The following is a 21,623-nucleotide window of genomic DNA, read 5'->3' on the forward strand; positions in this document are numbered from 1 at the left end:
CACTGATGGGAGGCTGTGGCAGGGTTATAGCCGGCTAAGGAAGCAACCTCTAAGGAGGCATTAGCCGACAGATACCCAGCCTCTCCTGGGTATCAGCTTATTAAGCACGCAGTACCTTAGTAAGTATTATCCAGACACTTTCTTTCCCTTATGGAATCACTAGAGAAACAGCAGTAATAATGCTTATATCCCCCAAGGTCTGGCCACCACCTGCTAGAATCCACGTCTATTCACTACAAATAAATGAAGAGTCAAGCACTAAATCTCATATAAAGGAAGTGAAAACCTTGAACCAAAGTCTTCTCAAGGATGGACAAGGTCAGGCACAGTGGCTCATGCCTGTAATCCTAGTGCTTTGGGAGGCCCAGGTGGGACGATCACTTGAGCGCAGGAGTTTGAGATCAGCCTGGGCCGCATAGTGAGACCCTGTGTCTATTTTTTCATATAAAATTAAAGAGAAGAAAAAGAGAATAAACCCAAACCCATAATACAGCAAACCCACAAGGTTTTTGTAGTACAGCCCATTGCTGGGGATGGGACTTACCAATTTGTAGTTCTGGGTAGATTTCATAAAGACACCAATTCACATTGTAGTCACAGTGAGTTTTCTCGAAAAGGTTGTCCAGAACATCTCGGGCCAGCTGCCGCTCATCCACCATCAGTGACTTTGTGCTGTTATCATTCATGTGCACCTTGACAACGAGCTGAGGATAGAGCCACGGGGTAGCCAGTAAGTTTCAGCAACCAGAGGCCACTAAGATTAGACTTTCAAAGTTGCTATTGTTTCTGCAAAATTTTTATAAGAATGTGTTCAGTGAACTTGTTCCATCTAAACTCACTTGCAGGTGCCAGGCACTTGTTTTAGGTGCTAAGATTATAAAGGTGGAGAAACCAATTCATAAAAAGATAAAACAGATAATGAAGTCCTTGTTCAGCCTTCAGAGACAGGGCATTCTGGTGGGAGAGACAGAAAACAGAACCAAAAAAGTTCTGGGTTCCTGCCTTCCCAGTAATCTTTCCCTTGTTCTCATTCCATCCTGGAGCCTAGAAATTTTTCTAGATTAAAAGCTATGCCTGTATCTTTATTATTATTATTATTATTATTATTATTATTATTATTATTACTTTGAGATGTAGTATTGCTTTGTCACCCAGGCTGGAGTGCAGTGGCAATTCCTGGGTTCAAGTGATTCTCGTGTCTCAGCCTCCCTAGTAGCTGGGATTACAGGTGCCTGCCACCACGTCTGGCAAATTTTAAAAATTTGTAGTGGAGATGGGGTCTTGCCATGTTGGCCAGTCTGGTCTTGGAACTCCTGACCTCAAGTGATCTGCCCAACTCAACCTCGCAAAATGTTGGGATTATAGGTGTGAGCCACCATGCCCAGCACCTGTATCTTTATAATAAACTCTTATCTTTTGCCTGACTGAAGTTGAGCCCCATTTCATGCAACCCAAGAGTCTGAAGACACCAAATAAGACCACGTTGGTTAATCTACAATTTTTTGAAGGTCCACAGAGCATATCTCAACATGATGTCACTGAGGGGGCCCCACTAAGAGACACATAGTTACAGGAGGGTACATTTCAGATCAGAGTTAGATTAAGTGAAATGAATGTAGACTGAGAAATAAGCTGTTATGCAGGCACGTGATCAATCTAATTTCCATTTTGTGTGTATGTGTGTGATAGGGTCTTGCTCTGTTGCCTAGGCTGGAGTGCAGTGGTGTGATCTTGGCTCACTGTAGCCTCGACCTCCTGGGCTCAACTGATCTTCCCACCTCAGCCTCCAGAGTAGCTGGGATCACAGGTGTGCACCACCACATCCAGCTAATTTTTGTTCATTTTTTTTGTAGAGGCAAAGTCTCACTATGTTGCCCATGTTGGTTTCAAACTCCTCGCCTCAAGCAATCCCCTTGCCTCACCCCGCTAAAGTGCTGGGATTACAGGCATGAGCCACCGTATCTAGCCCCTAATTTATTTTTTATCCCATTTTCAAAATATTTGATTGAATTAAATTATAATTTAATTGTAATTTAATAAAATTGGTAGTAATCTCATTCCAAATCTAGAGGTTTGGAGGAAGCTGAATTTACTTATCTTCAATGAGAACACGGAACATCCTCGCTTTTTTCTAGGCAACTTGTCAAAGTTATTAAAACGTGATTCATGAGAGAGACTATGATTTCCATGTAATGCTAACAGAATTAATTCGTGAAGTGATGCAGCTAGGCTTTGATTTTCTTTGATATCTGTTTATCTGTAGCATATGTGCCTAGGGTTGGTCCTGGTTATTCACCAATAAGACTCATTGTTATTAAAAAAGTGATTAGATAGACTGAAAAAGGAGAGAGAAACCATAAATTTGGTAACATATTAAAAACCAAAACCATATATTTCGGTGACATTTCTTTCTCTCCACAATTTTGGATTAGGTTCTGAGCAGCCAGGTTCTGTCCCATTCCTGCCTCCCATCCAACTACTAACCAGGCCTGACCCTGTTTAGCTTCTGAGGTCAGACGAGATTGCGCACGATCAGGGTTGTATGGGTGTAACTTCATTCCTTCCTAACACTCTGTAGTTAACAGATTGAAGAGTGTAGTTCCTGTAGACCGTTCTGCACAGTTACTGATAGCAACAGAAGGGTGTGCATGGTGATAACCATTTGGGTGAGTTCCAGGCAGCAACCACAGGTTGAAGCACTCACCTAACATCTTCTATTTCCAACATTCACATACATATACCCCCAAGGTCAAAATGTAGACATGGGGAAGTCATAATGCTTTCTTCCTCCAGGGACCATTTAAATCAGACCCTTATCCCAGGGTTTCCTGAAGAACACTTTTTTTTCCCCTTGAAAATCTCTAGCCCAGACATCTGTAGCTGGATAGTTGCTTTTTCCTTATATTTGTTTTTTGATGATAAAATGGTAGGCCCAACTAACAGTGTCAAAGATCCATTCATTTGACCTTAGAAATGAGTCATGGAGAGTCGCATGGAAAAAGAGAAATTCTTTAAACAGCAGTTTTTACTGGGATTTATTTTCTGTAGAAGGGGTACTTTCTGCTCTCTGCTGAGGATTACTTCTGTAAAGTAGCTACACGTGCTAAGAAACACTAACAATGTTAGGACTTAGAAAATTTAAAGTTCCTGATGGAAAGATTAATGATGTTTGACTACATTTCAATCCTGCTTAGGAATTCTTGAGAAAATAAAACATACATTGTGGTTTTTTATGTTCTATAAAATCATATAGAGAGAGAGAGAGAGAAAAAAATTCTAAACCACATAATTTGGCAATGATTAAAGGTGTTTTTTTTTTTTTTGCAGAAATTGCAAACTAGAGTTAATCCACATGTACTTACGAATGTCCACAATTATAGAATTTAGAAAACACACACACACAAGAGAAGGCTTGTGACGTTTAACTAGAAGTTATATTTACTATTCTTCACAGCTTCCCTCACATTTGCAAGCTAAAGAGTAGCTCTATACCAACACGTAACATTAAATCACAGTTATACGATTTAGTAAGCTAAATTAGAGTTATGTGATTTAGCAAGCTAAATACTTCCATATTTACACTGTATGGTATGGGGCAAAGTGCTTTAAGAGTGAAAAAACTTAAATAATCCATTAAAGATTTTATAGCTTTTATGATTTTTTTTTGCAAGCTGCAAAATACAAAAATATCTTAGTCTTAAATCATTTACTGTTTTGTTTTTTGCTCCTATAATAAAATTACCAATGGAATTGTTCTCTGGTGTCACAGGGCTTTAAAAAATAAACAATAATAGTAATGCATGAGTCTGATTCTGTTTCTAGTTCCAAAATCTTTATAGCACAAGCTGTGTACATCATTTGTAATTCAAAATGATGTCAACAGCCCACAGAATACTTGAGGGCAAAGCATGACGGATAGATTTGATTTCCATCCTTTACAAACATGTAGATTACGCATGAGTACACTGCAGTTACTCTCAATGTATGAGTGTGTCTCAGTTATTTTCTTAACGTTCTGCACGACAGAACAAATACATTCAGAGTGTCTGAAATCAGAGCAAATATATAACTTGTCTTCATAATTTTCTTTTCTTCCTCACTGATCAGACTGGCTTCTGTTTTCCATTTTCTTTGTTGAATCAAGGCAGCTTGTGCTTTGTGTGTACCATTATAATTCATCTAAACTAAGTCACGGCAACACTTTCTCACTTTCTGATGTATGGCAGGAAATATCCGCCCTCTTCTCCTGCTCTTTTTATCTGCAGCTGAAGCAAATGGATGGAATCTGCTGGCTGCTCTATCTTTTGATCTAAGAAACAATTTACTTCTCTTTTCATTTCCCCTTCTGAAAATATATAAATAATATAGTTTATACATAATCCAGGGGTTTGAAATAGTCTAATTATGAAGTTTACTATTACCATCTTCTTTTGTCTTTTTATCTTGAGGGATAAAGTCAAGGACTCAGCACAGCTCATCCTCAGCTGCCATCCATGTGTGATCACTTCAACAGATGTTTATCCATGTGTGAGATTTTGTGCTAGAATCCTCCTCTCACACCTTGTCCCTACAATTCATTTTCTACGAAGCAGCCAGTATAACCTATATTTATTTATTTCAGAGACAGGATTTTGCTCTGCTGCCCAGGCTGGAATACAGTGCTGTGATCATAGCTCACTGCAACCTTGAACTCCTGGGCTCAAGGGACTCTCCCACCTCAGCCTCCTGTAGCTGGGACTACATGTATGCATCACCAATGCCCAGCTAATCAAATACAATATTTTTTTAAGATATACAAATCAAATACAATTTTTTTTTAAGAACTCCTGGCCTCAAGCAATCCTCCTGCCTCGGCCTCCCAAAGTGCTGAGATTAGAGGTGTGAGCCTCTGTGCCTGGCCCATTATGACCTTTAAAAACCATATATTCATCTCATACTCCCCCATTTAAAACCCTCAAATGGCTTCCCATTGCACTTATAATACAACCCAAACTTCTCCTTGGGCCTATGAGATCCTGTGGCTCCTGGCTGCCTCTCTGTCCTCAATTCCTTCCTTTTTCTCCCATCTCCCCAAGTTCATTCTTGCTGGCGCATCTTTCACTGCCCATTCCCTCTTCCTGGAATGTCCCCTGGCACCACGCCCGTGTGCATCCAACTGCTTCTGACCAGAGGCCTTCCCTCCATGGCTGCCTGCTCAGAGAGGCCTCCTCAGCACTAAATCCATCTGGAAGAGTTGCCTGGGTACTTTCTATCACTTCTTCCTGGTTTATTTTCTTCAGAGCTAGAATCTAACTAGACTCTAACTCTTCACAAGCAGGGACTACACTTGACTTGTTCACCTCTGTGTGATCCTGGCACCTATTCTAAGAAATGGGGATGCATTGGTGGGAAAAAGAGATTGCTGGGAGAGATCCTGTCGGGGTGGGGAGGGGATACGGGCAATACATAGGACAAATAAGTAAAGTAGGCCAGGCCAAGCGATCCTCACACCTCAGCCTCCCAAAGCGCTGGGATTACGCGCCTGTTTCATTTTTCCCTTAATTTACCAAATTAACTATTTTAACTATGATTACATGCCTGTAATCTCAGCACTTAGGTAGGCTGAAGTGAGGCCAGGAGTTTGAGATCAGCCTGGGCAACAGGGCCAGACCCTTTCTCTACGAATAATTTTTAAACAATAGAGGGATATGGTGGTGAACATCTGTAGGCCAGCTACTTGGGAGGCTAGGTGGGAGGATCAGTTGAGCTCAGGAATTTGAGGCAGCAGTGAGCTATGATTGCACCATTGCACTGCAGCCTGGGTGACAGAGCAAGACCTTGTCACACGCGCACACAAAATAGCACCTTGGATAGGGTTAAGGACTGAGGGGAACACTAAAGTGGGGGAAGGATTGGGAGTATTGGGGATGTGTGCACGTGGTGTTAGATAGGAAAGGCCTCTCTGGGAAGGTGACAAAAGACTTAAAGGAGGCACACAGCGAACCTACTCAGAATCCAGGGAAGAGGCAGAGGACCTACAAAGTGCCAAGGTCCCAAGGCAAGGGCAGGCCTGGAGTGCTTGAGGGGCAGCCAGGAGACCAGGCAGCTAGAATGGGATGAATGAAGGAGCAAATGCTGGGAGATGAGGCCAGAGAGGTGACTGATAGCCACATCACACACGGACTGGAGGCCACTGGGAGGAGTCATTCTGGCTTCATGTGTGAGATGGGCAGACATCGGAGACTTTTGGGCAGAGGAGAACAAGAAGAGAGACTGCAGCCCAACAGAAGAGGCTGGACTTCGGCAGAAACGTAAGGACTTATCCATAGTTGAGGAAAGGATATGGGATATATGGGTAGAGATGCACGCAGGAAGATTGGTAGATGTCTTGGTGGGAGTCTGCACACTTTTAATTTTGACTGCATCTATTTTCCCTGGGAAATGGGCAGCAAAATCATTAGCTGAGGCCAGATGTGGTGGCTCATACTTGTAATCCCAGCACTTTGGGAGGCCCTGGTGGGAGGATCGCTTGATGCCAGGAGTTTGAGACCAACCTGGGCCACATAGTAAGACCCTCATTTCTTTAAAAAAATGGTTTTGTAGGTGAGAGAGTGATTGAATCAGCTCACTGAGTGCCCAGGACTGAGCAGGAGGAAAGTTGGATTTAACCAAGGTTTGAGAAAAGGGCAAGGCAGCCGAGGATGTGGAATTCCAATGACTGACTGTGAAATTAATCACTTGCAGAAAATAGGGGAAAAGAATGGTAAGGAAATTTGGGCATGTTTGGAATGAGTGGAACCAGACTAATCTGGGAAGGCTCCCCTAGATGAACCTTGAAAGTCTGGCTCCAGGGATAGCCAAGGACACCTTACTGAATATCCATCCATCGGCAGGTGTTGAACACCTTCATTCAGAGAACCGTGATAGGTGCCGTGGGAATAGAAAGTGTAAAGCCCTCTGTGAAAAGGGAAGTTCACCCAACTCTTGGCAAAAAGTTCTGAATGAGTCTCAGAGATGTTATTTGCTTCGGGAGTTGAAATCAGATAAAGAGCCAGGCATAGTGGCTCACACCTGTAATCCCAGCACTTTGGGAGGGTGAGGTGGGTGGCTTGCTTAAGCCCAGGAGTTCAAGACCAGCCTAGGAAACATAGGGAAGCCTCATATTTACAAAAAATAAAAATAAATTAGCCGGATGTGGTGGTGCATACCTGTGGTCTCAGCTACTCAAGAGGCTAAGAGAGGAGGATTTCTTGACCCCAGGAGTTTAAGGCTGCAGTGAGCCATGATCATCCTAGGAGACAGAGCAAGACCCTGTCTTAAAACAAAACAAAACACGATGAAGACTATTTTATCTTTTCCTTACATCACCAAATTAACTATTTAAAAAAAAAAAAACTTTTTTGTGTTTTGAGGTGGAGTCTCGCTGTGCCACCCAGGCTGGTATGCAGTGGTGCCATCTTGGCTCACTGCAACCTCTGCTTCCTGAGTTCAAATGATTCTCCTGCCTCAGCCTCCTGAGTAGCTGAGATTACAGGCACATGCCACTATGTCCAGTTAATTTTCATATTTTTAGTAGAGATGGGGTTTCACCCTGTTGGCCAGGCTGGTCTCGAACTCCTGACCTCAGATGATCCTCCCACCTCAGCCTCCCAAAGTGTTGGGATTATAGGCCTGAGTCACTGTCCCCAACCTAACTATTATTAATACCTTATTATAATTAGGTATATTCTTCTAGTGAGGTTAAATACAGCTGTATCTGTTATGATACAATACATGTGTTCTTCAAAAACCTGTAATCTGTGAAAAAATGTATGATCAAGTTACAGGCTTATTAGGAAAGTAGGGTTAAGGACAGATTGCTCAAAACTATGCAATTTTGAAACAGAGCATCAGCAAAAACAGCATTTGGTACCCTGGGAAATAACTTGGACATCCAGGGCAGCAGCAGGGCTGAAGGCTGCCCCAGGGCAGAGGAAAAGTGCACAAGAGCAACTGTGGAAAAGCGGAGGCCAGCCCAACAGAAGCTGAGCTCTGACCCAGTTAAGGCAGTCCCCAAAGGTGACGCCACCTGCTATCAACCAAGAACTTTGCAAAGTCCCAGAGAGGGCAGCTCAAAAGAAGGGAGCCCTGAATGTGCAAACTTGTTCTAAAATTTCTTAAAACAGAGCTGAAAGGGCCCCTGCCTGTGCAGCAGCCAAGCCAAAGGCCCTTTCCTTTCTTGTTGAAGGTATAATTCTACTCCCACCATTCCAGCTCCCAGGAAAATTCACGTATAAACCAGCCAAAAAAAAAAAAAAATTGTATAGAAACCAAGGAAATTTCTGTTTATACTAACACAAGTGCCTTATTTATGCATCACAAATGAGGTAACATATGTTATAGAAACAAAACTGTATACTCTATCTTTGTCCTTGAAGGTTTTTCAAAATCACAACTATTTGGAAAGTATCACTCAACATTTTCATTTGGTTTTTATCATTAAGCATAACCACATGTCCTTAATTTAACTGCCCCCATGCAAAAGGGATTCATGATTCACCTTCTTAACCTTGGCCTCCTTCAGTTTTTCCAGCGCCAGCTTAATTTTATCAGCCTTAGCTTGGGCTTCCTTTTCTTCCTGGAAAAGGGCAAGATATTCAATACAGTCCATTAAGTAATACCAGTGAGTAATCACTTCTGTCACTAGTGTCTTAGTTACTTTATGTTAACAAAAGGTACCAAATTGCACATGCTTGATTTTCAAATTTATTAATGACTTTTTAAAGTTGTTATATATATTTTCCATTTTTTTATTTTTAAAATTTATGAGTATATAGTAGGCGTCTGTATTCATGGAGTACATGAGATATTTTGATACAGGCATACAATGTGTAATAATTACATCTGGATAAATGGGGTATCCATCACCTGAAAGATTCCATTTTCAGAATTTTAAATGACTATAACAAAATTCTTCAACTCAAAGATATAGAAGGCAGTCACCCTTTATAGCTTGGGAATGGTCACTTAAAAGATGAAATGATGACTTTAACAGTACTTCGTATATTTAGACCACAAAAATCTGCTTGGCTTACAAACTGGAATCCAACCTAAGGAATCTATACATTGACACACCTCAAGGGATTTGAACACTCCCTGAAATTATATGCTTACTTTTGGATCAGGATGTCTTTTTTGGAATTTCTAATTTTTTATTAGATTCTTAAAGGGGTTCTTAATGCCCCCAAAGGTTAAAAAAGACTGAAATTTAAACTTAAATTAACCCCCAAAAACACTCACAAACATATGAACAGGCGGAAAAGTGAGTGAAGTATTTTATGAGCCCAGGCTCTTTGATTTTTGCAAGTTAAGGCTCTCTTCTATTTATAATGATGAGGAAATAAGCTGTTCTGGCTACATTCTGATTACTTGAATATGGGCATGTATCTTTTTATAGCAGTGGCTCTCAAATTGTTTGAGCCACAAGCCCCTTTAAGAAAGCCCATAAAGCTTCACAAGTGCATTCAACTTATACTTTCTTTGCTTTCAGGGGATGCATGGCCCCCTCGAAATCTTCATGGACCCTACATTAAGAGTCTCTGTTCTATATTGATCTCCATTTTCAAGTAAGTTTTTTTTTTCCAAGATGGAATCTTGCTGTGTAGCCCAGGCTGGAGTGCAGTGGTGCAATCTCGACTCACTGCAACTTCTGCCTCCTGGGTTCAAGCAATTCTCCCTGCCTCAGCCTCCCAAGTAGCTGAAATTACAGGCGCCTGCCATCATGCCTGGCTAATTTTTGTATTTTTTAGTAGAGACAAGGTTTCACCATGTTGGCCAGGCAGGTCTTGAACTGCCCCCCTCAGCCTCCCAAAGTGCTGGGATTACAGGCATAAGCCACTGTGCCCAGCCAAATTTTTTAATAACAAATACACAATAGAGCACTGTGTGTGATAGAGTACAATATAATATTTGATTTATATTTAATATTTGTTCATCATAAAGGCATTGTATGACCTTTCAGTGTCCCTAGGGTCTTATTTGTGAGTACCAATCATTGTGACACAGTGCCACAAATGTGGAAGCCACAGGAAACTGAGCAGGATTTTCCTCTAAAATATTTGGCTTACTCTAAACGAACAAACAAAAATCCTTACAAGTGCTCTTTTTACTTTTATGAGAGGCATACTATGGGTTAATATGCCAAATAATGATAATTTAAGCTTTCCAGTCTGTTTTTCAATATTCAGAAATTTATCAATATCAAGAACTCATCACCTGCCTGCCTTGTTAACACCCTCCCCGACTATGACATTACAAGTGATACTTGGATGTACTTGTCCTACTGAACAGGGCTGCCAAGTTCAACAAAATTCAATTTCACTCTATTCAGAAAATGTATAATGAATGCCTTCTATTCTCTATGTGCTGAGCTAGGAACAGGGACATGGAAATATATAATCAGTTCCACAGTTCAATATGATGTTAATAAAACATTTCCCCAAAAGATTGAGTTTTATCAAAGAGTGTTTGCATATAAATATAGTTTTTAAGCAAACTATAGTAAATCCTGAATATGGCCCTAATACATTCTTGATACACAGCCATGTGGCTTGTTTAGGGTGGGTTCTAGCTTTGCAATGAGCATGCTCTGTATCCTCGTTTTTTAGCATCTCAGAGCTTTGGATGTACAAACTTAGGAATGTAATGATCACTGCAAAGAAGGTAGGTAGCAGAGATTGATGGCCCTGCCATCTCTGGTCCCACACACTTACCTGAGAGAGAGGGTCAGGAGGTGGCGGTGGCAATGGAAGATCTAACACAGGATCAGCTGGTGGAGGTGGTAAGTCTTCCTCATATTGGCTGATACCAATGGCAGCAACATTTGTTCCATAACCAAGAGGGGCTGCATCGCTGAAATTTGATGCCTGTAGAGATGCTGAATGGTGTTGGTTCTGTGAGGACTCTTTCTGTGCCTGGATTGTCCTCTGCTCAGCCTCACTTATGTCCGCTACTAGATCTGCCATGAGAGCATCTAAATCTTGGTCTTCCAGTGCATTTAAGGACTCTAGTGGGGAAAATCACATTAATGGTAAAAACAACAATTTGCATCTGGAAAAACTAAAAGAAGATAATTTTTAAGAATAATATTTGAGTAGAAAGGAATCATTATTTTGATTGGTTATGACATAAGGAGAAGATTGAGAATATTTTAATTCAATAGCACAAGCACAGGAATTCCTAAAAGGATTGCTGCTACATTTGTCGAGTGCTTAATGCGAGTGAGTTTCTAACACCAAGGAAAAAAAAATGGAGGAAATGTGTTCTCTACACTGGGGCACCTGACACACCAGCTATAAAGTCAAATCCAAGCACACAAATAGATGCCTAAATAGGAAGTTCTTGCATATTATAGTGTAAAATCTAAGAGTTTTAGAAAATTAGGGGACAGGGGAGCACTGGCAATGGATGGAAGGGGAGTTTTCCCTAAGCGCTTGGAGGGCAAACAGAGTAGTGCTGATATTTAGAAGAAATTGGGTTTCAACCAACTGGGGTTTGATGTACTTGTGACTTTGGGGTGAAGATGGAGCTTCTATAGGCTCACCACCTAACTATAGTAAACTTGGTATTCAGAGAAAGAGCAATTTTTGTTGTTGTTGTTGTTTTTGACACAGAGTCTCACTCTATTGTCCAGGTTGTGCCGTGGTGTGATCTTGGCTCACTGCAATCTCTGCCTCCCAGGCTCAAGCGATCCTCCCAACTCAGCCTCCCAAGTAGCTGGGACTACAGGTGCATGCCACCATGTCCAGCTAATTTTTGTATTTTGTGTACAGACGGGGTTTTGTCATGTTGCCCAGACTGGTCTCAAACTCCTGAGCTCAAGTGATCTGCCTACCTCACTCTCACAAAGCGCTGGGATTACAGGTATAAGCCACCGTGCCCAGCCAAGAGCAATTAACAATAAGTAGCAGAAATTGAAGCACCATAGGTGGCAAGGAGTTACAAAAATTATGAGATTGAATGGTAGAAACTTTATGAAGATGGCAAGCTGGGAGTTAACTTTTAAAAGAAAGGAAAGACTTAAAATTTCAGTGTGAGAGGGAGGGAGGAGAGATCACCTTAGGATTTCTTCCATGTGTGAGATTACTATGGTAGAGCAGATGTGTGATCTTGAATGTTGATTAGATCGTGTGGTGTACTGGGGGTGGTGCTGGTGAGTAGTCTTGATGGAGTACTTCGATGATGAGGCATATATTATATGATGAATATAATGAACAAAGGATGGGCAGGAAGGAACTGATCCATGAGGAGAATTGTAGCTGCTATAGATATGATGAACCAGACTGAGGAAATGGGAGCAGCTGGAATGAAGCCCACTCAGTAACAAGTAAGCTTTATGAAAGGATACATTGTTAGACATCATCATAAATGCTATGCAGCACATAACATTAATGCTAATAGTGCGAGTGTACAGTACTTGGACTAAAATTTGGGTTTCCTAAATGTGTACAAAGAGTTTATTTTACTGTAAGCCATTTTTATATATAACTTTTTTTTTGAGACAGAGTCTCACTCTGTCACCCAGGCTGGAGCGCAGTTGTACAGATTCTGGCTCATTGCAACCTCTGCCTGCCGGATTCAAGTGATTCTCTTGCCTCAGCCTCCCGAGTAGCTGGGATTACAGGTGTGCACCACCACGCCCTGATAATTTTTGCAGTTTTAGTAGAAAATGGGTTTTGCCTTGTTGGCCAGGCTGGTCTTGAACTCCTGGCCTCAACAAACGAGGGCAGGAAGGAAGTGATCCTCTCGCCTCAGCCTCATGAGGGGCTGGGATTACAGGCAAGGACTACCGCGTCCAGCCTATATGTAACTAATTTATAAAATTAAGTTAAATTAATTTAAAAATTTTCAGAGAAAATATATATAGAACTAAAGAATCATATTTATAATTTTCTAATATAATCAATCACATTGTGACTGTTTATATATAAACCTTTACATTTCCAAAGCAAATTTAGTAAATTATTAGTTATTAATACATTTTTAATATATCAAAGAATTCTAAGTTTATCAATATAGATTAAATGTTTTAATATAGACTAGTTAAATTTATTAATAAATTAAATTTAATATAGATTAGTTAAATTTATTTATAGAATTGAATAATATGAAATTGGGGAATGAGATAGAAACAGATTTTATTCTGAGATTTGTCACTGACTCTCTGACTGACTTTGAGCAATTTTTTTTTTTTTTTAGAGACAGGTTCTTGCTCTGTTGCCCAGGCTGGAGTGCAGTGGTAGGATCATAGCTCACTGTAGGCTTGATCGCATAGGCTCAATAAATCCTCCCACCTCAGTCTCCCGAGTAGCTGGGACTACAGGCACATACCAGCATGTCTGGCTAATTTTTAAATTTTTTTTGTAGAGACAGGGGTCTCACTATGTTGCCCAGACTTGTCTTGAACTCCTGAGATCAAGTGATCCTCCTGCCTTGGCCTCCCAAAATGGTGGAATTACAGGCATGATTACAGGCTTGCACCCAGGCTGGGCAAAATATTTTGAACTCATTTTAGCAGTGTTTTAAAGTGAAGACGAAACAAAACTATTCTTAATCTAATTCCATACAAATTTACTTTTCTATACATAGCAGTAGTTTTTAATTGTCTTGTCCTGTATCCAAATTAGGTCACATGTGTACGTCTTGTTTCCTTAATGAGAAGAGTGTCTTATTACTGTAGTGTGACATCACTATGTTCATATCTTGCTGGGTATCTTTCCTCCTATCACTGTCAGCACTTTGACACCAGGTACTGAAGTAGTGCTTAGAAAGTGTTAGTTGAGATGATTACAAATAAACTGAAATATTGATTTAATTTTAATTTTAATTGAACTGATTTTAAAGCATGTGGCTGTTACGGTGAAGTGAGGCTAAATTTGCATTGTTTATATGTGCAACTATATGTTATCTATTGCTGTCATACTTTTACAAAAATGTATTGCTTTTTTTGTGTGTTTGTTTTTTGAGATGGAGCCTTCCTCTGTCGCCCAAGCTGAAGTGCAGTGGTGAGATACTGGCTCACTGCAACCTCCACCTTCTAGCTATTCTCATGCCTTAGCCTCCCCAGTAGCTGGGATTGCAGGTGCCAGCCACCATGCCCGGTTAATTTTTTTTTGTATTTTTAGTAGACATAGGGTTTCATCATGTTGACCAGGCTGGTCTCGAACTCCTGACCTCAAGTGATCCACCAGCATTGGCCTCCCAAAGTGCTGGGATTATGGGCGTGAGCCACCATGCTTGGCCTACTTTTTAAAAAAACTTTGTAAATGCTACCACCTTGATGAAAATGACTGGCAGGAATAATAAACTTAGGTCAAAAATAAAAAGTGTAGGAAAAAGAGAAAATCAAAAGAGGTATCTTATAATTTATTGAGAAACAGTCGCCAGCACCTAATGGTTTATTTAAAAACTACTGGAAATGATAGAAACAAAGAAATCCTGGTCAGGCGCTGTGGCTCACACCTGTAACCCCAGCACTTTGGGAGGACAAAACAGGTGGATCACCTGAGGTCAGGAGTTCGAGACCAGCCTAGCCAACACAGCAAAATCCCATCTCTACTAAAAATACAAATATTAGTTGGGCGTGGTGGCATGTGCCTGTAATCCCAGCTACTTGGGAGGCTGAGGCAGGAGAATCGCTTGAACCTGGAAGGCAGAGATTGCAGTGAGCCAAGATCACATCACTGCACTCCAGCCTGGGTGACAGAGAGACTCTCAAAAAAAAAAAAAAAAAAATCCAGAGGACAGAAATAAAACTTGGCATCCTGGATTTCTGTAATTGAACTTCTCTCCTATTTTGCTTTTCACATTTTTGGTAGGCATTGCAAGTCTTTGGGAAATCTTTTTCAAGAATTGCAGGGAATTCTCACCAATTTGAAAGTGATTGCTTCTTATTACAATATGAATAGCATGTGGCCTAAAGATGTCTCCACTAAATAAACACAGAGTTCGTGTTTTATTTTGTTTTGTTTTATTTTGTTTGAGGTAGAATCTCACTCTGTTGGCCAGGATGGAGTGCAGTGGCACAAACACAGCTCACTGCAGCCTTGAGCTCCTGGGCTCAAGCAATCTTCTTGCCTCAGCTTCCCAAGTAGCTGGGACCATAGGCACATGCCACCATGCTTGGCTAATTTTTTTTTTTTTTTTTTTTTTTGTAGAGATGGGGTCTTGCCAAGTTGTCCTGGCTGGTTTTCAAACTCCTGAGCTCAAGCTGTGCTAGCCTAGCTTGTGTTATCCTAACTGACGCCATCTTAGCTGTGAGCCTGACAAGCCCCATCTTAGCTTCTCCCTCCCTGCCACGGCCCCCTCAGGTGCATTACTGGGTCACGCTGTACTCAAAGCCCTGAACCGCTGAGGTTTGGGTCACGCTGTTCTCAGTCCTGTAACCATTGTAATTACATCCCGCTTGGCGAGCCTACCTGCTATTGTGAATACCCTACCCCCCTTGGTGATTGATAGTATGGAAAGTCCCCCCTGCTACTCCCCTTGGTAACCAACAATCCTGGGAACCTCCTGCCTCCTGGTTACCAGCTACCTCCTACTAACTTGCTTGTTCTGCTTCTGTAAAATTCCACTTTGCCACCCCCCTTCTCTAAGCAAGGTATAAAAAGGAATCAAGCCCCTTCTTCGGGGCTGAGAGAATTTTGAACATTAGCCATCTCTCGGTTGCTGGCAATAAAAGACTCCTGATTCAATCTCAGAGCCTGGTGCTTTCCTTTAATCTTCCTGCCTTGGACTCCCAAAGTGCTGGGATCACAAGCGTGAGCCGCCATGCACGGCTGAGAGTTCTGGAGATCAAATAAAGTGACAAGTTCAGGAAAAGTGAAAAAGTGTCAAGTAGTCTAAATTACATGTAAGGATATATTATATATAAATTAAAGTATATTTTAAATAAAATACAGTTTGAAGTGTCCATTCATATTTATTAATCACTATGAAACAATTCATTTCTATCTCTGAAAGGACATTTCCTTATTAATATTTTTATATACTACTCCTTGTTTCTCTATGGGCTTAGTAATAAGAAGAAACTCCCTTTACTTCAAAAACCAAGATCATTTTGAGACTTTTCGCAAATGCAGAATGGTGTTCCCTTTCATTATAGGCAAAAATATCTTCTAGACTCTCTCAATTCAATCCAGACACAGTAAAACCCAGTCTGAAATCCATGATTTTAACAATGGTATTTATCATGATGCTTAGGTTCCTTTAATTTAGTTTTCAAATTATAGTTTCATACTGATTTGAATCATCATTATGATTTCAAATTACTTAAGAAAAGAAATTGTTATGCTTACCATTTAAATCTTTAAACCCCACACTGTAGTTAAATTCAGCTCTGGGCGGTTTAGGGTCAGGAGGAGGGAGAGTGTCAACTCCTAAACTCTGTGAACAAAGATCCCCCTCAAAGTTATTCATGATACAAACATTTCTGTAGCACATTTTAATCAGCAAGTCAAAAATCACTTATTATTTACACATTTTCTCTTTTAGTATGTTCTCTGAAAACCATATTGTTTCTTGAAAATGTTTTATATAGTTTTTTCCCCTATAGAAAATTACAGCTTAAAAAAAATTCTAGAAGGAAGATCTTGAAACAGAACACGGCAATTGAGAGCAATGAGAATGAGGTAGTTGAGTTGATTTTTTTTTTTTTTTTTTTTTTTGAGACGGAGTTTCGCTCTTGTTACCCAGGCTGGAGTGCAATGGCACGATCTCGGCTCACCGCAACCTCCGCCTCCTGGGTTCAGGCAATTCTCCTGCCTCAGCGTCCTGAGTAGCTGGGATTACAGGCGTGCGCCACCGTGCCCAGCTAATTTTTTGTATTTTTAGTAGAGACGGGGTTTCACCATGTTGACCAGGATGGCCTCGATCTCTTGACCTCATGATCCACCCGCCTCAGCCTCCCAAAGTGCTGGGATTACAGGCTTGAGCCACTGCGCCCGGCCTCTTTGAGTTGATTTTTATAAAGAACAAATAATTTCTTGTAATGGTGAACACACACACACACACACACACACACACACTATATCTATATCTATATCTATATCTAATCTATATCTATATCTATATATAATTCTATAAGGATGTAACTAATGACATCAAAGAAATATCCAGTTACTTGGAGGAGAAAAGCTGTTTGAGGATGCAGTCTGTCACAGCAAAATATTTCCTTAGCCTAAAATCTTGAGAACCTACCTGTTGGCAGGGCTGTTTAGCCAAGCAAACCTATGACTGACTACAATCACTTGGGCAAAACAAAGAAATAGCAAAAACCAAAAGGGCTTTGCGTGAAGGCAGGTCCAAGAGTCTCAAAGGGGCCTCTTTCCTATTCTTTTTATTTTTTTAACTAAAAATGAGAGGGGCAGGGGTCTTACTATGTTATCCAGGCTGGTCTTGAACTCCTGGGCTCAAGTGAGCCTCCTGTTTCAGCCTCCCAGAATGCCGGGATCATAGGTGTGAGCCATCATGCCCAGTGACCCATCAGAACACTTCCCCTACTGGCTGAATGGGCAGAGAGACCACACACGTTCACTTAAACTCTCCCCCGCCATGGGAGGAGAAAACACAGTCCTCATCTTAGAAATGCGGTTGCCATTGGCTCACGCCTGTAATCCCAGCACTTTGGGAGGCCGAGCGGGGAGGATCACAAGATCAGGAAATTGAGACCATCCTGGCCAACATGGTGAAATGCCATCTCTACCAAAAATTAGCGGGGTATGGTGCTGTGCACCTGTAATTGCAGCTACTCGGGAGGCTGAGGCAGGAGAATTGCTTGAACTTGGGAGGCACAGAATGCAGTGAGCCATAATAGTGCTACTGCACTGCAGCCTGGTGACAGAGCGAGACTCCATTTCCAAAAAGAAAGAAAATAAAGGAAGGAAGGAAGGAAGGAAGGAAGGAAGGAAGGAAGGAAGGGAGAAATGTGGTTGCCATCCTAACATCTTTTAATCAACCCCTTTTCCTCTAAGCCTACTGTCTTATGTCTTATCCCTTCTTTCATAGAATCTAAACCTTTCTAAATGTTATTGGGAATATAAAGTAGTTGCTAACTAGAACTGGTTTATTTTTAATTTTTTAAATTTTTTTGAGAAGGAGTCTCACTCTGTCACCCAGACTGTAGTGCAAAGGCACAGTCTTGGCTCACTGCAACCTCCGCCTCCTGGGTTCAGGTGATTCTCCTGCCTCAGCCTCCACAGTAGCTGGGATTACAAGTGCCTGCCACCATGCCCGGCTAATTTTTGTATTTTTAGTAGAGATAGGGTTTCACCAATTGGCCAGGCTGGTCTCGAACTCCTGACCTTGTGATCTGCCCACCTTGGCCTCCCAAAGTGTTGGGATTACAGGCATGAGCCACTGCACCCGGCCTAGAATTGGTTTATTTTTCCTAAAATAAATAGTCTTTCAAAACACAGACTATTCATTTATTTTTTTAGAAAGCTTTTGAAGACCCCTATCTTATTTGGGAATATTGGCTTCTTCTTCTTAATAAAATATCAATATTTTATTCAGAAAAGTGATGAGCTGATTACCCTGTCAATCAAAGATGCCTTTATGAGCACACTATAAGACACTCTAAAGCTCACCTGACTGTAACCTGGTTGAGGGGCCCCTGGGTTAGCAGCTGCCAGGCCACAGTGGCACTGACAGTGGGACTTGGTAGCCTCTGAGTCAATCTGATCTTGATGCTAGGAGCTTTTTTCTCAGTCTATGGCTGAGTGGCTTTCACGTTCCTTTGAGGGTCCTAAGTTCTTACAGGCTAATCATGAGACCGCCATAACTCCCACTTAGTTCTTTAAAATGTAGCATTTCCTCAAGAGTTGGTAAAAGTCTTTACTAAAGATAATATCCAGCCTGGGCAACATAGCAAGATCTCGTCTCTACAAAGAAAATTAGCTAGGTGTGCTGGTATGCACCTGTAGTCCCTGCTACTTTGGAGGCTGAGGCCAGAAGATCACTTGAGCCCAAGAGGTTGAGGCTGCAGTGAACTGTGATTGTGCCACTGCATTTCAGCCTAAGCAACAGTGAGACTTTGTCTCAAAAAAAAAAAAAAAATCAAACAAAGATAATATTTTCCTAGTGAGTCTTTATAAAGGTAACCACCGGGAAATGGCTTAGGCTGGTTGTAGGGGAGTAAGCTTGGGGGTAAATTTCTCTATTGGTAAATGTTCAGACACTATGAGCTAGATGTATGTCTGACCAATGTATTAAATTAACTGAATTCAAAAAAGTATAGTCTGGAACAAGCTTTATTTTTTAACCCGTCATTGTTACATCAGAAATATATAATGTTGCCAATCTTCAGGGTTTTAAAGGAGACAGCTCCCTTGTCATATTATCATCAAATTCTGCAACTCTATTTTTTTTTTCTAATTTGCCAGTTAAAAAGGAACGTTTACCTGAGTCAGAAGATCCATCTCTCCCAGCAAAGTGCTGAACATTTGGTCTATGTCTTCATTTGACTCACCCATCTGAAAAAGGAAGAAACCGAGATATTAGCAGTCTCATAAAAGCCTGATCCTGGGATACTCTTTGCATCCCTCTCTTTCCCCCAAGAGCCCCCATCCATGGGTAGCTAAGTTGGGAGAGAAATATATTGAGAAGAAGGCTCATGTTAGCCTGAAATTCCATGCCTGACTTCTATCCAATCTGCTTGGTCCAAGATTGTGCCAAACCTTGAGAATTGCCTCAGAGCCACAATCTGATTTTTCCAGACTAAACTAGTCTTCTTGGAATCAAAGAAACAGGCTGGGTGCGGATGCTCACGCCTGTAACCCCAGCACTTTGTGAGGCTGAGAAGGTGGATCACTTGAGGCCAAGAGTTTGAGAACAGCCTGGCCAATATGGTGAAACTCTGTCTCTACTAAAATACAAAAATTAGCTGGGTGTGGTGGCATGCACCTGTAATCCCAGCTACTTGGGAGGCTGAGGCAGGAGAATTGCTTGAACCTGGGAAGTGGAGGTTGCAGTGAGCCAAGATTGTACCACTGCACTTCAGCCTGGCAACAGAGCGAGACTCTGAAAACAAAACAAAACAAAACAAAACAAAAAACAAAACAACCTTACACGAAAACAATGTCAGGAGTGATTAAGTGTATTTACCCAATAATTCCCTGCTTTCAAAAGATATCTCTGAAATAACAGATTTTAGTACATTTATTTAGTAGTACGGGTTGACAAACACTTCGAGCTAAAATGGCCACCCTATCAAGTGAAAAGAAATAGAAAAAAACCGCTTTTTACATTTTAACGTTTCTTTGCCTAAACCAAATGAAGCAATCGCCAAAGAAGAGGAAAAGTTTGTGACAAAATAGGGTGGGACACACTGTGAGGCGCAACTGGCTGCTCTGTTTCCTGACATCTTTGGCAAGGCTGAACTGGGAAGTTAGGAGAGCTTACTAGACCTTTGGCCACTAACTAGCAGTATGTAACTTGGCAAAGGTAATCAACTGTTTCACCTGTAACATGAGGAATTTGCCGCAGACCATTTCTAAGAGCATTTCTTTTCTTTTCTTTTTTTTTTCTTGAGACGGAGTCTTGCTCTGTCATCCAGGCTGGCGTGCAGTGGTGTGATCTCGGCTCACCGTAACATCCGCCTCCCAGGTTAAAGCAATTCTCCTGTCTCAGTCGCCTGAGGAGCTGGGATGATAGGCACCTGCCACCACACCTGGCTAATTTTTAGTACAGACGAGGTTTCATCATGTTGGCTAGGCTGGTGTTGAACTTCTGACCTCAGGTGACCCACCCAACCGTGGGCTCCCAAAGTGCTGGGATTATAGGCGTGATCCACCACACCCGCCTCTAAGAACATTTCAAAATGCTCTAAAACACTGTAAGATGAATGCCAATTATAGCTCAAACTAAGAAGTCTGGTGGGTGTAGAGAATCAGTATGTATTATTCAAGCCAAATCACAATATTTACTTGAATATATGCAAGCATGTATTTGTGTCTTATTCTTTTTATATGGAAATTTAAAATATGCACAAAAGCAGAGAGAATAATGATTTTCCTGTATACACTGTTCAGCTTTAATAATTTTCAACTGGACTGATCTTTTTCTATTTATATCTTCCTATACTAGATAATTTAAAGCAAATATTATTTTTCCATAAGTATTTCAGAATGAAGTGCTAAAAGATAAAGATACTTTCTTCTTTTTTTTTTTTTTTTTTTTTTTTTTTTGAGATGGAGTCTTGCTCTTGTTGCCAGGCTGGAGTGCAGTGGGGTGATCTTGACTCACTGCAACCTCCGCTACCTGGGTTCAAGCAACTCTCGTGCCTCAGCCACCTGAGTAGCTAGGATTACAGGCATGCCCCACCACATCTGGCTAATTTTTGTATTTTCAGTAGAGACGGAGTTTGGCCATGTTGGCCAGGTTGGTCTGAAACTCCTGACCTCAGGTGATTCACCTGCCTCAGCCTTTCAAAGTGCTGGGATTACAGGCATGAGCCACTGCACCTGGCTGAAATACTTTTCTAAATCATAACCGTAATACTATTATCTCTTCATATGCGTGAATTTAAAATAAACTATTTGGCTGAAATAGGCTAAGTCGAGGCAAATCTATCTTTTCTTGAAAAAATTATCTTGAAAACTTATAGTTTA

General features: G+C 41.1%; 1 protein-coding gene across 1 annotated transcript in view; it reads right to left on the minus strand.

Moving 5' to 3' along the window:
* Positions 1-21,623, minus strand: part of LOC105715735 (amyloid beta A4 precursor protein-binding family B member 1-interacting protein) — a 121,889-nt gene that overhangs the window by 49,715 nt on the left and 50,551 nt on the right. The window contains exons 3-7 of the mRNA XM_021664952.2: positions 19,416-19,487; positions 16,314-16,401; positions 10,731-11,023; positions 8,519-8,596; positions 545-704 (exon numbers count right to left, since the gene is read on the minus strand). Of these exons, the coding sequence (XP_021520627.2) occupies positions 545-704; positions 8,519-8,596; positions 10,731-11,023; positions 16,314-16,401; positions 19,416-19,487 (691 nt within the window). The remainder of the gene's footprint in view (positions 1-544; positions 705-8,518; positions 8,597-10,730; positions 11,024-16,313; positions 16,402-19,415; positions 19,488-21,623) is intronic.

The sequence above is a fragment of the Aotus nancymaae genome, unplaced genomic scaffold (assembly GCF_030222135.1).
Source record: "Aotus nancymaae isolate 86718 unplaced genomic scaffold, 86718_ANA_hifiasm-v0.15.2.pri h1tg000077l, whole genome shotgun sequence".
Classification (NCBI taxonomy): Eukaryota; Metazoa; Chordata; class Mammalia; order Primates; family Aotidae; genus Aotus; species Aotus nancymaae.